This window comes from Xyrauchen texanus, chromosome 25 (assembly GCF_025860055.1).
Source record: "Xyrauchen texanus isolate HMW12.3.18 chromosome 25, RBS_HiC_50CHRs, whole genome shotgun sequence".
Classification (NCBI taxonomy): domain Eukaryota; kingdom Metazoa; phylum Chordata; class Actinopteri; order Cypriniformes; family Catostomidae; genus Xyrauchen; species Xyrauchen texanus.
The window spans coordinates 41,959,303-41,977,741 of NC_068300.1; the positions used below are offsets into that span (position 1 = coordinate 41,959,303).

Here is an 18,439-nt window from a genome sequence, read left to right on the forward strand (position 1 = left end):
ACATGGTGTTGTAGCTGTTAAGGTCACTATATATGTTCACGTTTTCTAGCTCGCCATTGGCCAAAAAATTGCGTGTTTAGACGTAATTACGCGTACACACGTTATTGTCTTGTACGCGTTACGTGTAAAGATATTTGATGAAACCACTGATCTAAATATATGGATCAGTGGATGAAACGGCTTAGGCTTGTGACGTCACAGGTCGTTTTGCTGAAGATGGCTGCTGTGAGGACGCTCTCCGGTGACGGCAGGATGACTATGTTGGTGTTTGTGTGTGTGTTCGCAGCGGTGAAGAGCGATGAGCAGGTGCCTGTGGTGGCGTGGACGAGTGACGGGTAAATGTCCAATAGTTATCTGGGTGTGTGGATTGTAATGATGGAGATTTGAGAACGTTTGCATTGGCTGTCTGCTATGCAACACACACACACACACACACACACACACACACACACACACACACACACACACACACATTTATTCCTTGACTGAACCATCATTTTAAATCAGTTTTCCATCATTGCTCTACGTGTTTACTGCAGGCATGAGTGTTAATCGTATTTATTAGAGCAGACAGGCTCGGTTTGATTTAGTGATGTGCCAACAAAGCATTTTTGAGACTGTAATGATTTAATTCTTTAGGTTTGTTTCGTAATAATGTTTTTAATGTGTAGGTTTGTCCTGTCTCCTGTGAATGCTCCATCAGCGGGTCACACAGTGTCATTGGATGAGCTGGAGTCATATCTGAACAGAGCTATGAGCACTACACCACATAACCTGCTGCTCTTCCTGCAGGATAAAGTATGCACATCATCACTGCTATAAATACATAATGCTTCTCTGGAACAAACTTGATGTCAGAAGATAACTGTAAAGAGTTTAATAAAGAGATAAATGTGAAGCAGTTGGTTCATGCTGTTGTGAAGTGCATCACTTGAGCGAGACATTAAGTCAGTAATGACACATCAACACTCTCTGGCACCATCTACATGCTTGTAGTGCTATTGCAGTATTGTGCAATTCATGCTGCCTCCAAGATATTGCAGATGCAACATTTTCTAATGTGTTCTTTGAAAAGATAATTAGAATTTAAGGCTGGTTCAGGCACTGCGATCTGATTGGTTTAATTATCTCCATGTCTCATTCAGTTGAGTGTTGATGATTTCACAATGTATGGAGGAGTATTCGGAAACAAACAGGACAGCATCTTCCACAATCTTGAGGTATGTTGATGTGTTTTCAAATGCTTATGAAATTAATGGCAGTTAAATTAAATGAAGGTATTGTTTTGTAAGAGCACCAGGCAATGTAATTCTTGAAGTTAAAAATATTATGAATAATGAAACACATGCTAATGTTTTGCCAAACAATGATATACAGTGTAGAATCCATTGATACTCACCATGATGTATAATTAATTTCAGATTAAAACACCCTTAAAGTGCTTGTTAGCTCTCAGGTTTTGTTGATTTGTGTGTGAAGTTCTTTTCAAGTGTGTTTTTGTATGTATGTGTATTTGTGATGTTCACAGGCAGCTTTGGACTCTTCCTCTTCATTATGGCTGCCGTCTGTGTCATCGTCTGCTACTACTTCAGTTTCTACTCTGCTTCAGAATCAGATTGATACAGCTCCTCTCTATATGAACCCAGAAACCCTTGCTCAACTGCGCCTCAATGCATCTGTCGCCACCCTGCTAGTGTTCCGCCTCCCGTACAGCGTCGGGTAAACTGCTCTCTCAACTTTCACATTAGTTATATTCAGAATGCAATACTATCCTACCTATCTGTGCAGTATATTGGTGTTCCTCCAACTTTGGGCACTTTTAGCACTGTGAATGTTTAGAAAGTAAAGGATCAACAAAACATTTTTCACACTCTCAAAAGTTTATTTAATTTGTATACTAAGTGAGTGTATGCATGTGCATCAAAGAAGATTTATGTAATTTTTGACATGGAAAATTCCCACCACAGTGTAATTTCCAGCACATCTCAAATTCTGTATTGTGTTTAATAGAAGTCTGTGCTGGAAATTATGCCGATGGAAATAGTGTTGTGCAGTATACCGGTACTTATGAAATATCGCAATACCAAAACAAAATGTAAATTGTATAATAATATCATGTTTTTAATTTCGGTACCATATAAAGTATGCTACCATTTGCAAAATGTAATTTGAGTTTGTAGATTAAATAAAAGACCATTTGAAAATAATAATAAAATATAGCTGCAAGCAACAATGTGGATTCCTCCTCAAAATGGCAAATCGTTTAAAAATTGATCATTAGAGGGTTGCGGTTAAACCCTCCCGATGAAGGAATCCTAAAAAAAACATGTCTTTCTGTCTGAATCCCAAACGAAAAATTATGGCTTTGGCTGGATTTGAACCTCTGACCCTTCACTTACCAGCACGACATTTAGCAAAGTTAGCTATTCACATTGCTGAATATTTCTGTTTTCAGCTTCTGTATAAAAAAACCCAGTGGCTAGCATTGTCAGATTTGGCCCAAGTTCAAACAGCTGTAATTCAGTCATCTTTTGACATATGATGTAATATATGTCATGGTGTTTCAGAGTGATGTCATCTTGAAGCATGTTAGTTTTGAAAAACCATCAGTCAAAATGACATTTGATTTGACACATATATATTGAGGCAATGTGGACATTTACATGAATACGCCCCTTTCAGCCATTTTGTATTGTATTAAAATTTAAAGTAACAAATTTAAAGACATAAATTCTACACATGGGTAGCAAATTTCAAGTCAATTGGTTCTACGTTTCAAGAGAAGATTTTTGTAGGTTTTCCCAAATTTTCACTGTACAGGAAAATCCATCATGGCGGAAATGATTGGTCATTGAGGCTTTTATGCTCCCCATGAGAAATGAGGCATGTACACCAATTTTCAGAAGAATTGGACAAATGGGGTGGAAATGTTTTGAAAAATGGGGATTTGGGCATGACAAAGGGTGAATATGGGCCATTCTTGGTATGGGGGTTCCTGGTGGCCTGTAGTATCAATGTGCCAAATTAGACATTTTTTTTGACTATGGACTTTTGAAATATTGGGGCGCAAGGAGAATAATAATAAAACCACCAATAACATTAGGTTTCCTCTAAGGTTGCACAATTAATCGAAATGAAATTTGACCTTTCAAATTTCCGCGATATGACCTTTTGCAAAGGCTGCGATTTTTAATTAAATAAATAAAGTTTCTTCAAAGTTGATTTGCGCAGCTCTGTCCAGTCTATATTAAGTTAGATCATTGTTACCGTGTTTTCGGAGCGGTTCTTCACTCCACAACTCCCTCTCATGCTTCGAGTAACAGAAGTGCTCTGAGTTCAGTTCCGTTTACTTGCGTGCGCTAAACGCTTTATTTACACTAATCTGGCGTGTCCTGCGTGAATCGGTTTTTATTATTATCTGCGGTAGCTGTATCTCAGTCTCCACAAGGCACAGGTATCATAATAATAACGCAGAATACAATATGGGGTGTAATTCAAACATCTTTATTAAATGTCTTTATTCAAATATCTTCATTCTCCTGTCATTTGTTTACTTCTAACGAGAGAACGTGACGCACTTATTACACTCCCCGCGGAAACAAGTGAAAGCGGAACTTATATTTGTCAACAGCCAACCAAATGAAAAGGAACATGCATATAATAAATCTATATTAAATATTTAGTTACTATAATATAATGCATTGCTAAATTAAATATTATAAAATAATGAATAAAAATAATTAAATGAAATGGTGACAAACTAACCAAAATTTCCACTTAAAATGTAATTACACCGATGGGTTATCAGTTCAACTTCAGTTTGACATTAAGCCTCATTGTTTAGGACTAGCTTATATACAGTAAAGAATAGTTTGTTTAAGCCTACTAGTTTTTAAGGCCTAGAATAAAGAGTAACATTTATATTTTGTGTATACAGAATTATTCAATCAGTCAACATTATTTTTGACAGCAAATACTAGGCAACAACTATGGTTTTACCAAAAGGGAATTTATTTAACAGTGACATTGAGCAGAAAGTTTACATATAACCAGTTTTGACAGAGCAGCTGATAAAAGTTAAATGATCAGCATCGATTGATGAGATGAAAAAAAATATTGGAGATCGGTGTCGGATGTTAAAATCCTGTTTGGAGCATCCCTAATATTCAAGTTGACTGTTTCAAAAACTAATGTTGATGATTAGTGGGCTGAGATCCTGTCACAAAATGGACAAAAACAGGTACATGATGGATGGTAACATTTGAATATGAAGAAGACTTTGTTTCACTGTTTATATATTTATTTGTTTGTGGTTGAACAGAAAAAAGGTCTCAGTTTGGTTCTTTCTAAGAGGGTTCAAGTGTGAAAACCCCAGTAGCCTTTTTGCAGTTGAACATGTGGAAAACATTACCATCATAATCGCAGTTCCAATAGTCTCAATCTTATTAATATATCTTAATATATCGGTGTTATATCTTAAATGCAGTTATGGGGGGGTTGTGGCTCAAGTGGTAGAGCGAGTTGGCTGCCAATTGCAGGGTTTGTGGTTCGATTCCCGACCCACACGACTCCACATGCCGAACTGTCCTTGGGCAAGACACTGAACCCCAAGTTGCTACCCACGGTAGGCTAGCACCACTAAGGTAAAAAAAAAAAAAAAAAAGCACTATATAAGTGCAGACCATTTTAAAGTTCAAATAATACGGAAGCTGGTCATGTAATAAACTACTGTCCAGATAGTCTCAAATCATTTGAAAGAAAATGAAACTATAATGGAATAAAAAATATTTTGAGATTTTTATTTTGTACTTTTCATATATCAAAGACTCAATGCTGCAAATCAGGACAAATCTAGAACAGGAGTAATTATTTTCACACTGAAATGAGACGCAACTGGCTTCAAACACCATATTGAGCTACACCTGACACAAGATACACATAAGCTACACATAAAATTCACAAAGCTAAACATATGTTTTTTTTCTCAGGCACTTATTGAGTCTAAAATATTAAGTAATTATAAAACTTTTTATTTACTGATTTTTTTATGATTTTTGTGTGTTACACTGTTCATAAGATGCAGATTGAGGAATACTAATGAGGTGTGGTTACAACTCCAAAAAGAAAAGGATTAGGGACAGGGGGTGGAATGAGGTCCCAGGTCAATAAAGACCCGAGGTATGCGTTAAAGGGTTAAACAACTTTACCGCTATAAAAAATAAATAATAATACACAAGTTTTAACAGAAGAATTAATGCAAGTACGTTTATAAAAGTATAAGCTTCACATTTCTGAGTTTAAACCCTCCAAACATTTGCAACGTTTACTTTTATTGTGCCCATTCACTTCCATTGTAAGTGCCTCAGAGAATCCCAGATTTTTGGTTTTTCTTTAAGAAAAGGAGGGACAAGTTGATACATATTTTTGTAGTATTATGCCACAAATACTGTCGATTGAGCTTAACTTGTATTGAACCCGGAATATTGTGTCAACTTCAAATAACAAAAGAAAAAAGTTTAAATCGGTTTGTTTGATTTAAAATCAACCCCTATTTGAAAAAAAAAACCCATAAAAACAATAGTACTTGAAACAACCCATTTTGCAATTTTAAACATTTCAATCTGTAGTATGATCAATTGTGCTCACATGACCTCATCATTTTGCATGTTTAATCCAGCAAGTGGTGTCCCGATATCATGTCGGAAATAAATACAGTTTCTTTGCATTTTTTTAACAATTTTGTGTCAAAATGTCTTACATTTTTTGACTCATTACAAGACTGTCAAAAGTTATGTTCAAAATCATGACTGCTATTACTTCTGTTTCATACGCTTTGGAAATGGATGGTCAACTCAAATGCATTGGATTCAGTGGTATACGGTATTCATGCAGTGTACTTTGCTGTGTATTGCTCATTTTGACAAATGTTGGTCTTCTAGATATTTTATGCTTATGAAACATTTCCTGGAAAACGGTAGGTAAAATGCCATTCCGAACCTAACCTTAGTTTTACATTTGAGTTAAGGCAGAGACTATTTAGCTTGAGATCGAGCACTTTTATTAAAATGTAGAAATGGAAGTCCCACCTTACAGGTAAAAGAGCCAATTACCTTTTAAATACAGACATCGCCTGTCAGCTTGAGAACGCGCATGTGCATTAGCTGGACCATTTTTTTTAGTGTGATGTGAGGTAAAGCAGCACAATTTATGATACATAATTGTTGTCAGATTTTAATGCTGATTTGAAATGTGTTATTTGAACATAATCTTGACCAACTTTCCCTTTCCCCAATTGGAGCTGTGCTGTTATGCTGCGTGCATCCAAAGAATATAGCTGACCTAGTGCAGTGTTTCCCAACCAATGTGCCATGGAAAATGATCAAATTCCACAAAATAAATAAATGCATGAAAAAAATATATAATTTCAGGGATCCAAACTACTCACCTTTTGGAGAAATTTGCTGATTTGAAGCCATAATCAGTCACTTTTGTGATTGTGAAGAGCAATGATTAATGTGCAAAAGTGTCTGATATTTATATCCGAATTTCAAACATTAGACGTAACTCTCTCGGGAGGCTATTGCCACTCATGACAGCGTAGCTCCAATATACTTGAATAGGGGAACACTGAAATCTCAAAAATGGTCAGTCAAGATTACGATCGAAGAACATATTTCAAATCAGCAATTAAATGTTCATGTTGGATTCATAAATTGTACTTCTTTACCTCATTATGCTAAAAAACGAAATTTTCCTGACTTGTATAGATAATGCGCATGCGTGTTAGTGAGTTGATTGACAGGCGGTGTCTGTATCTAAAAGGTGGTTGGCTCTTTTAGCTGTATGGTAGGACTTCCTTTCTACAGCCGTTGAGCGTTGGGTGCTAGAGTTTCTTAGTTGGCTGTTCCAATGTCTCCCATACATTAAATTAGAAGTGGTCTGTCTCTGCTAAATAGTCTCTGACTGACTTGCTTTGAAAGGGACTTTGGTTGAGTCTATTAAGGAAGTATATTTTAATGAAAAAAATACAAAACGAAACCATAAATAAAGTGTGAATAGAAAAGAATTCCAGAACCTTGAAACTGAAATGGAGGACTTGAGAAGATTGTCTTTTTTCTTGCAGGGCTGATATGATGTCTGCTAAAGAGGTGCTAAGTGGAAATGGTAAGTGTCTGTACAAACATAACGGACAATCATGAGCCTTGTGCTCCAATAAACCATCTGATAATTAAACTGAAGCTTGTTATGCCAAGATAAACAGACCCATAAGTCCCAGATCAAATGCTTATTGTTTTTTGTTGTAGATGAGGTGATTGGTCAGGTGCTGAGCATCATGAAAGTTCAATCTGTGCCGTATACTGCTGTGTTCACTGCGCTCCGGGCCTCACGGGTAAGACCCCTCCACAAGCCTCTACGCATTTACACACCTTCAAGTAGCAGTGGATGGCATGACCAAAATCATAGAAATGATAGTTTTATGTCATGGTGCTGTAACAGTGAATAGCATGATATACAGTATGTACAGTAGTTATTTAAATTAAATGACAAAGTGTTTATACTGCATATTAGATAACCACAGTTATAGACCTGCCTGTGACCACACATTAGTTCAATTCTATATTAGTCTGGCATTGTTTGGGAAATGCAAACAACTAAACTCTTAACTTGAGTTGTTTGGGACACATCCAGCTCTGCATTTTCACATTACTGAATGTTTCTTAGTCACTCTCTTGTGTAAGTAATGAAAAACAGCACTGCCTACTTATAACAACATACAGACATACTCCCTGCCGTATAGTGCACTTTATTAGGAACTAGGACTGAAACAATTAGTCAACGTCGACAATAAAAAATTGTCATCGTTGAATAGCTGTTTGATCTCATTTAACGTAACATGAGATCACATTAAACTGCAATGATGACATGACTCGTGAGAGCAGCATTGCAGTTCGTGCCTGATTGAAGAGAGGAAGAATTACACAGCTCAAAGTCCTGATGCACTCTAAACTTTCCAAACAGCTTCAGCTTATGTAGATTGCAAAGTAAAAGGGAATTATACAAAAATACCAAATAAATACAGAAGCACTCTCATTGTGGAATAAGCAGAGTCGGAGCTCTTTAAAGGAAACGCCCCGGTGTTATATCTTAAATGCAGTTATGGGGGGGTTGTGGCTCAAGTGGTAGAGCGAGTTGGCTGCCAATTGCAGGGTTTGTGGTTCGATTCCCGACCCACACGACTCCACATGCCGAACTGTCCTTGGGCAAGACACTGAACCCCAAGTTGCTACCCATGGTAGGCTAGCACCACTAAGGTAAAAAAAAAAAAAAGCACTATATAAGTGCAGACCATTTTAAAGTTCAAATAATACGGAAGCTGGTCATGTAATAAACTACAAACTCTGAAACTGGCATTTATCTGTGCGGTCAGCGCCTCTTCTTTGAGTTGCGCGAATGTCCCAGTCTAAGGGGGAGAGATTGAAACTAATCTCTCCTCCACAGTTGATGAACACTGCTCATCCCTCAAGATTATCTAGATTATAATGTGATGGCTCATGACTTACTGAATCATTATACAGTATATATGTCACTGTGTATTTCTTATCGTGAAGAAAATTGGCAATTACGCAGCTTTATTAATAAGAGAGAATTTGTATATTTGTGAGTTAAAGATGCCTTTAATTGAACAAAAAGGTGAGAGAGGGTAGTCTTCACCCAATTATGCACGGCAACAAAATCCGTTTTTGATTTGTTTTTGTTTTGGCTTGTTTTCCAATATAAATATCTAAAACTAATTGAAAACTATGCACATTTACTTTAGCAGCTATACTGCAGAAGAAACAGTTGTTATTAGAGAATGTTGAATATAATATAAAAAATACAAATAGTTTAAAATATTTAAAAATCCTATAAAAAAAGATGCATTCACCTGAGAAGCAGCATATAAGATATTTATGAATACTAAACTTTGCCAACAAAAGCAGAACATTAATCAAATACTATTCCTTATGAAGAGACATGTCATAGCTAAAAAAAATGAATAAAAAATGTTTCCGCCTGCAGACCACAAAATGTACAGAAAATACCGACATCACAATTAAATCTCTCTACAAGAAAATAATTAGTGGGGTAGTACTTATAAATAAGTTTGAAGGAAATTTCTTTGATTTAATTGGTGATTTAAATATTTATGGGGTAATTTCCAAATTCTCAATCCAGCCACACCCCGCGTCAGACATGCTTGTGTAGCGTCTCGGGTGTGTTGCATCATAAACATAAAATGTTTAAGTCACTGTGTCAAGTTAAATATAGTTTAATTCTCAATCTTTAAACACATCTTGAGATCCCTTAGATCGCATTTGTGCTTCTTCGAGTGTTTTGAAAGCAAGAACGTAACACATGTTTGTGTTGTTCTGCCTACTGAAGTGTTTTCTTCACTGTATAAACTGTGTGTTGCTCATACAGCTGAAGTTTCACTTACTGCCCTCTGGAGTAAACAGGTGGTACTACAAGCTTGCATTTCTAAGGAATCTTCCTTATTATGGTCCGTGGGCATGCGATTAATTGCGTACATTATTTTGACATGTTGTTTTTTTTGTAAAATTAATCGCATTAAATCGACAGCCCTATTAATAACATTTTAAGTTGGGGCACAAGCGGAATAATCGGTTAAGAGCTAATGATTAATCGTTGCAATAATCGCCAGATAGTCTATTCATTGTTAGATTAATTGATTATCAAAATAATTGTTAGTTGCAGCCCTATTAGGAACATTATGGTCCTAATAAAGTGCCTGATGTGGGCTTCTGCTGTTGTAGCCCATCTACCTACATTTTTGACATGTTGTACATTCTGAGATGCTATTGTGCTCACTACAATTGTACAATTGCCAATGTCATACTATAAGTTGTTAATGCAGTAAATAGAAGGTAGTCTGTCTCTTGCTTGTTTCAGGTGATTGAAGAGGCATCTCCCGCTGTACACTCTGTGGGCTCACGTTCCCTCCTGCAGTCTAGGCGTGGGGAGCCTCCTGCACTGTACCCACCGGTGGAGTTTAAGGAGAAGGGCTCCACCTGCATCCTCTTGTGGGCGGAAGAATTGGTGGTGAGCCAGCATAGGTCAGGAAAGTGGGAGAGACACGACCTCGCCTCCAAAACCTTTGGTGAAGGTGTAATTCCTGACCTGGCTGGATCCTCCTGCAATGAGAGTCACTCTAGGTAAACACTGCTAATCACTGGTTGAAATAACCCACCAATTGAAGTCTTTTAACTTGACTTTTAACTATTTTTTTTTACACTTTTTGTCTATTTTTAACTTTTCAAATGGCAGACTGGTTCTGAACTATAAGGATGTCCTGAATTTCCAGACTTTCAAGCTCATGCAAGTGTTTAATCCTCTCATTCACAGAAATAATCTGTCTCTGTCGGTCAGTAAAAGAGTTGACCTGTGCTTCATGTTCTCCTCAGTTTTGTCATGAATCAGCGTCACTATAAGGTTTCTGCTCGACGCTGGTTCACAATGGATCTGGTTCAGTTGGAGTATGATGGGAAAAAGGCCTCGTTCAACGCTAGCCACCACATCTACGCTCCAGCAGAATATTCATACCACTGTGAGTCCGTCAGCAGCTCCCGCTACCCACAGCTCTCTCCACACTCAGCCAAAGACAACGCCAACGAGTGGCAGATCTCATTCGACGACTTCCAGGTATCTGATGGGGGAAAAACAGTCAAAGGGGTCAATCCTGTTATGCAGTTAAAAAAATTAATCGCATCTACAAATATTTGCTGAGAAAGCCCCTCATATAACAATAATTCAATATATAATGATGAAATAATTATACATAGTTATCTTTTATATATATATATATATATATATATATATAAAAATCAGATAATTACAATGCATTACATTCCTGTAGCTTATCATTGATAAGACAATACAAAAAGTGGCTTTAGAATACAATGTATTGTTTACTACCATATTATTGAACATAATCCAATAATTGGCATACAGTTCACAGCAATCCATTTCACAAGTGAATTTGTCAATCAGAGATTTATTATGAGGGGTTGTTTAAGGACCCGTCAATTTTCGCCTGCGTCAGACATGCTTGTGTAGCGTCTCAGGTTCGTTGCGTTATAAACATAAAATGTTTAGGTCACTGTGTCAAATTAAATATAGTTTAATTCTCAATCTTTAAACACTCAACACAAAACCCTTAAACAATCTTGAGACCCTTCAAGTGTTTTGAACGCAAGAAGGTAATGCATGTTTGTGTTCTGCCTACTGGAGTGTTTTCTTCACTGTATAAACTGTGTGTTGCTCATACAGCTGAAGTTTCACTTACTGCCCTCTGGAGTAAACAGGTGGTACTACAAGCTTGCATTTTTCAGGAATCTTCCTTATTATGGTCCGTGGGCATGCGATTAATTGCGTAAATTTTTTAACATGATATTTTTTGTAAAATTAATCGCACTGAATTAACACATTAAATCGACAGCCCTAATGTATGTGTGTGTGTGTGTGTGTGTGTGTGTATATATATATATATATATATATATATATATATATATATATGAGCAACAGCCTAAGAAACCGAGACCGCAAGAGGAAATACAGGCACTGGGAAGCAGCAGACAAAAAAGAATGAGGAGGAGTCATGTGGTGAGGTTTGGACGTGTGAGCGGTGAGCTCTGCTCACTTTGCTAGTTTTTAATACTTTGTCATAAACCAGTGAGATTCTATATACCCTGAACCATAACTATTCTATGAAGACAATATGTCAAAGAATTCAAAATCCTCAGGCTCTGGAGACATTAAAAGACACTTATGTGCTCAAGCTGATACCTCAGACAGGGCCGCAGACTAGGGACTCTGTTTGGACTAGAGGTCGACCGATTAATCGGCCGTTTTTTTTTTTTGCATTTTTGAACCTAATCGGCATCGGCCAATATCCAAGCATATCAAGCCGATTATTAGGCAGGCGCATCTGTGGGCAGCCTAGTGTTGTTGTGGAACACGTGTTCGACGCACACTGCCCCTAGAGTCATTTTCCAGCAGAGTGAGCAGCCCTCATCCAGTGCCTAAGGAAGGAGCTAAGTTCCTTGGAGAAAACAGTAAGGGTTAAATTTGTATAACTTCTTTAGATTTAATTAAAAACTTTTGATATGTTACTGCCAACTTCGAGAAAAAACGCGACAAACGCGATTGTTGACATGATGTTCGGCTACTTTGGATATTGATGTCGTAGTTGAAGTTGCATTATCACAGCAGAAGGGTTGCTATCATGTCACAATAAGTAAGCAAGAATTTTGCAATTACAGACAGTGAATCTGAGACTTTTATTTGTTCTGTTTGTGTGTCTTATATTTGAGAGGGTTGTCACTCAATGCAGAAAAATAAGTAGAGGTTGACCGATTAATCGGCCGTTTTTTTGCATTTTTTACATAATCGGCATCGGCCAATATCCACGCATATCAAGCCGATTATTAGGCAGGCGCATCTGTGGGCAGCCTAGTGTTGTTGTGGAACACGTGTTCGACGCACACTGCCCCTAGAGTCATTTTCCAGCAGAGTGAGCAGCCCTCATCCAGTGCCTAAGGAAGGAGCTAAGTTCCTTGGAGAAAACAGTAAGGGTTAAATTTGTATAACTTCTTTAGATTTAATTAAAAACTCTCTTATATTTGAGAGGGTTGTCACTCAGTGCAGATAAATAAGTAATAAAAATATACCAACGCAGTATAGGCTATTGAAGGACTGGCTTTGGTAAGCTCGGACGTTATCGCTTCTGCTGTCGGTACTGGAGAACTTAAGAAAATAAATTCTTTATTGCTATAAAGAGAAAGTTATTTTATCTCGCCAGCCATTTCTATGTATAATAATATGAAACCATTTGTCTGTGATGCAATTTTGAGAGAGAGAGAGAGAGAGAGAGAGAGAGAGAGAGAGAGGGGGGGGGCATTAGATGATCTCACCTCTAACTACAGGCACACATTTCCCTCTGCTGAAAAAGTTGGAGTGGAATTCTCTTGTAAAACAGATATCGGAGGCAGTAGGAGTCCTGAAAACACACACACGATAAATGAACTGAGGCTCAATTGACAGGAGTGTCAACATGAGCATGCACTCACTCACCATCTCATCCTGTTAAAGTTCCACTTTACAAAACGATTTTTTTGAGAGAACAAAACGAGCCCAGCTTAATGAGTGACAGAACTAAACATTCAGACATAGCCTGGTTTAGATCTGTGATATTAGTCTGATTTTATTTTAGATTTCGCATTCCAAAGATTATAAAAAGAATATTTATACATAAGCCGCATTCTGTCTAGCACAACTTCCTTCCCTTCACAGCGGTGCACTGACATTTCTCCCTAAAACTCAAACTTAACATCAGAATCAGCACGATCGGTGATTGTTGTAAAATGCTACTGTTGCTAAATTGCGGACGCTGCTTCATAATAAAAAGAGTGCAAGAGATACCGTTCCTAAGGCGCGCAGCTCCGAAACACACCGCAAAGAGACAAGCAAACTATAGGCTTCTTTGGGTTTCATATGCGCTTCTAAACGATCAAATATACACAAAAATATGTCAAAACGACCGGCTTGGAGATTCACTTAAACACAGTTTATGTCTTAAATGGACGTAGTTATGGAAATAGTTGGGGAGAAAATATGCTGCATCAGGAGCCTGTTAGATCTGAACTCGGTCTTAAAGGGGAAGCTGTCTATTAAACATGTGACGATTGAGCCATTACTGCGAACCAAACAACAAAAGGCAAATAGAAAATCACTTACAGCTCTTGAATGAATAACTTCTGCATTAATAAGCATTAATCTATGATAAACTATGCAGTGTTATTTTACAATTGATTACTTTATTAGATTTCTTTTTAGACCACACCTGAACAGTAATGTTAGTAGACCTTCCTGAAATTAAATCACTGTGCCTATATAAGGTTTATCTTTGTGTAATATATATATATATATATGTTAAAGTACCGGATCGATAAACAGTATCGGTAAGATAGTAATACCATTAAAACCTTAACGATACCCATCCCTAGTTATGCCTGTGCTTCTCTTGGATGCTCTGAATATTGGATTATGTGTCTGGATTGCCCCTTAATTAAAGCTGCATTTGGATCTCAACCTTCGTGTCTCGGATCAGTTCGTAACACCTGCTTTGTTTATTTAATATATTTGTTATACATTATTTATAAAATATGTTTTTACATTATACATTTTAAATTTAAGTGTACAAGTGCAGATTGGTCAAGTGTTCAATAAATGTATTTGTTGAGAAGTTTTGTCTATATTAAGTATAAAATGTTCAAATAAGAGGTTAAAAACAAGCACATATCGGCCAAAATAAATCGGCAGCATTAATCGGCCGTCGGCCGACCCGGATTTCAAAAGATCGGCATCGGCCTGAAAAAAAAAACAATATCGGTCGACTTCTAGTTTGGACGGTGTGGCGGAGAGGTCATTTATCTATGACCTGTACATTTAAATATAGAACATGACACGTATTCACCATTTGCAAATACAGGTTCATTTATTGAAAACAATTGAATGGCGCAGGACCAATAGTGCAAACACTGTTAGACTGTTCTAAATGGTAAAGTAAATGTTACATGGCATATTAAAACAGCCTACCTGTTAATTATTTTCAACAATGTCCTGACTAATCCAAATCTACGAGAGAATAGAAATGCGCTGGAAAGTTACATGTATTTCACGATGTGCAGTCTTTCACAGATTTAAAAAAGTCTCCGATGTGAAAAGATCCGTAGCGACTTTCAAGCCAACATATCGGAAATCCTCTTCCCGCACCACCACAGAAAAGATTTGCTTGTCTAGCGAGAGGACATTTTCCTGTTTGTGCCGTGAGTAAGAGATGGAAGAAGCACACGCAGCCTGAGGTGAAATAAAACTTTGTATCTGCTCCAAACATCCTTTTTTCTTTCTTCTTCTATATAATATTTTTATTATTAATTATTTAAAAAATTTAATTAATATTAATAATGCATTAATATGACAATAATTTAAGTGCAACCTCTGTAAAAATATAAAGCCAAACATCATTGTGTAAAAATGTTGTTAGTCGACTATTCTCGCACATCCCTAATCGTGAGGTGGGCAGTTCAAGCAAGAAACTGCTTTGTTTCATTTCAACCAGACCAGCAGCGATATTAACAACAGAAAACACAACACAGCTGCACACAAACCAGAGAACAGGACTTACAATACATGTCTGAAAAGTTGAAGAATAGATGCATTTCTATGTCCAGCCTTATTTATTTGAACCGGAGTACTCTGAAATCAAACCCATAGAGATAAATGGTCTAAAGGCAGCCACAGTCACAACATGTCCTAACCATCCCTCAGATGGCACACAAGAAAAGGTATCTTTCCTTTGTTAATCATATTTTTTGTCCTAACCAGCCAAGACGAGTGACTTTAAGTATTTTGTTTTAGCATATTTTGGACTTTTATTAAGCTGTGATATTCAGTATGACACATTCCCCCACCAAAACTGCTGTGATACAGTTCAGAGTTCCCGCTACTGTTATGCGTAGGTTTCACCTTGGTTTTCATAGGTTTTGTTTAATTGCTGAGGGTTAGGTAAAAGCTTGTAATGATCTGAAAGCAGTAATCTCTCTCTGTGTCATGTGTTACAGATCCAGGCCTTTAACGTGGCCGGGAAGGATTTCTCTTATGCCAGTGACTGTGCTGGTTTCTTCACTCCTGGTATCTGGATGGGGCTGGTGACGTCTCTGCTTATGGTGCTGGTTCTCGTTTATGGTCTTCACATGATCATGCAGCTCCGCACAATGGACCGATTCGATGACCCCAAGGGTCCTGCCATCTCTGTGCCCCAGACCGAGTAAAACGCACTGAGCCAGTTTCCTCTCTTATCTTCACAGCATCAGTGTTTGTTTGGGGAAAGAATGTGGTGTTCTGTTCTTGTTTTTGTGTGATTGATGAGCTGCTAGTTCTTGCAGTGATGATAATCATTCCATGAAGTAGGATGTTTATGGCTGAATCTCACTACAGCATCATATTTCACCCAAAAATCAAATAAGTTCTATTTTGCATAAAGAAAATTAAGCTAATTTTGAGACCATTAAGATTTTTGCATTCTGACGTTAAGCACATGACAATTAACACATTTATTTCCAGTCGCCATCAATCAAGGCATTAAAACAAATATTACCACAAAGAATACATACTTTAAGGTCAGTGCATGAAGTGACTTGAAAAAGTCTTCATTTACTTTATGCACTTTGTTTCGTGAGATTCAGCCCTAATATTTAGTTTTATTTAATTTCTCATAAGCACTATAATTTGTGTCTTTTTATCCCTGTGCTTTTGTGGGAAAGTCTTTTTTGTTTTGTGATATGTGTTTGTCATTGGAGGCTTGAGCCAGTATTTTGCTGCTTGTAAAAACTATTACATCATCAGATTGATTCATGATAGCCTGAGCTGTTTTCAGTTATTACCACTAGAGATTTGAACAGATCTGTGTGAACTACATGAAACCATATTTCTTCTCAGTCTTGGTCAAATATTGATGTATGTTAATGTATTTAATTTGAGCAGACAGATGCACAGGGACGTGTACTATGGTGATCCAAACATCTTATTTGACCCATGCACTAATAATGGAGTAACTTTGTGAAAAACTTCTGTTGCAGATCTGCATGTTATTAATAGAGATGAATTGATGTTTTGAGTGTGCTGTTTATTGTAAATATGTAGAGGGGAATTCATTGCTAGTTGAAACATAATTTATTTGTGGTGTTTATGAATACAGTATTTGTTTTTGTGAGTACTTGCTCTAGTCCGTATGTCTATAGTTGATTACCTGTCTAGGTTTTGTGAGAATTGATGTGTTTTATGAGCACATATGGATGGGGAAATATTGGAATAAGGGGAAAAATGGATCTTGCTTTACAGAAAAACTGTTGTGCACTGTATTTAAAAATCTTTAAAGGCATTAACCCAGAGAAAAGCTAATATATATATTTTTTGCCTGTACATTACCAATAATCCAAAAACGTACGTTTTGTCATTTTTATTGCGGTGAATCCATTTCTCACATAGTTGTCATAACTGGTATGTAATGATAAAATTAGAAACAACATATGTGCTATTATAAAATGTTATTTATCTTATGCAGGAAAGCTTGAAAGGTGTGAACACTTGAATGTGTGTATTGTGTCTTTAATAAACACAAAGAAGTAAAACGTCTGCTGAGTGTCAATTTGAATTTAATGTTCTGATTTTAGCTGAAGTTAAAGTCTCGGATGGTTGTGGTCTAGTGCATAATGTTGTTTGATGTAAGATCTAATTGATTGCTAGTTTTAATTATTTATTTCATGATGTATTTTGTTCAGTGTTACTGGAGGTTAAAAGTCTCGAGCACTTTTCGTGTGGTTCCAGGAAGAGTATCTTGAGACTTTCCAGGATTTCTCCAGAGAGAATTCTCCTGTGTCCTGGGTGTCATGTATTTAGTTGTAGTTCCACCAAATTACCACCAGCGGTCAGTACTGATTGTGTTTTCACAAAGTCTTACCAGTTAACTTTCAGCTACTGTTCTGAGTCTTGTCATTTCTAAATTTGTCTGACAGTGCTTTTCCGTTCAAGTTCAGCTTTATTGCCATTCAACCATATGCAAATGCTCTACAGAGATATCGTTTCTAACAGACCACAGTGCATAAAGACCAAGACTACAGTCACATAATAAATACACCAAGTAATCTTAGGTACACAGTATACACAATTGAAACATACACACAATATACTGTACACACCGAGACACAGAGTTCTTTATCTTGTTTGTGATTCTGACAACTTGAGGGAAGAAGCTATTGCACAACATGGCAGACATAGCCATGATGCTCCTATACATTCTTCAGTATGGAAAAGATTGAAGTGACTATGATGGATGGGAAGGGTCATTCACAATACTGGAAGCCTTTCTTGCACATTGGGCATGATAGATTTCCAGGATGGATTCAAGAGATATGCAGGTGATTCTTCCGGCTTCACTATCAGTTATAGAGTCTTGCAGTCCGAGGTGCTGCTTTTCCAGTAACAGACCATGAAGTGACAACACTGTTGAGCATTTTTTGCAAGGAATGTGGTGTCAGAAGCCCAGGTTATCTAAGAACTTCGAGTTGCGGACTCTCCTCGGGGATTCTCTGATGGTTAGCTGTGTATGGTCCAGCCAAGCGTGGATCCTTCTGAAGTCCACAATGATCTACTTCATTTTTTCCATATTTAATTGTAGATTATTGTCTTTACACCATACTGCCAGCCAGGGACGTGCACAGACATATTGAGGGGCAGGGGCTCAAGTGGAAAAAAAGGGCACTTCTCATAATTATTTATTTAAAAATGTTTTTTAAACAAAACTTTAAATATATTAACAACT

General features: G+C 37.1%; 1 protein-coding gene across 1 annotated transcript; it reads left to right on the plus strand.

The window, feature by feature from the left end:
• atp6ap1a (ATPase H+ transporting accessory protein 1a) lies at positions 1-17,253 on the plus strand. Its single transcript, XM_052091703.1, has 10 exons — positions 1-335; positions 672-798; positions 1,146-1,220; positions 1,529-1,719; positions 7,124-7,164; positions 7,305-7,390; positions 9,952-10,214; positions 10,327-10,377; positions 10,464-10,701; positions 15,681-17,253. The coding sequence occupies exons 1-10, from the start codon at positions 160-162 to the stop codon at positions 15,888-15,890; spliced, it is 1,458 nt and encodes a 485-aa protein (XP_051947663.1). The 5' UTR covers positions 1-159; the 3' UTR covers positions 15,891-17,253.
• The last annotated feature ends 1,186 nt before the right edge of the window (positions 17,254-18,439 follow it).

Bases quoted from the DNA above. Each gene is read 5' to 3' on its own strand.
- atp6ap1a (XM_052091703.1), top strand. From the start codon at position 160: ATGGATCAGTGGATGAAACGGCTTAGGCTTGTGACGTCACAGGTCGTT. The intron at 10,215-10,326 runs GTAAACACTGCT...TTCAAATGGCAG, and splicing joins TGCAATGAGAGTCACTCTAG to ACTGGTTCTGAACTATAAGG. The intron at 10,702-15,680 runs GTATCTGATGGG...CATGTGTTACAG, and splicing joins TCTCATTCGACGACTTCCAG to ATCCAGGCCTTTAACGTGGC.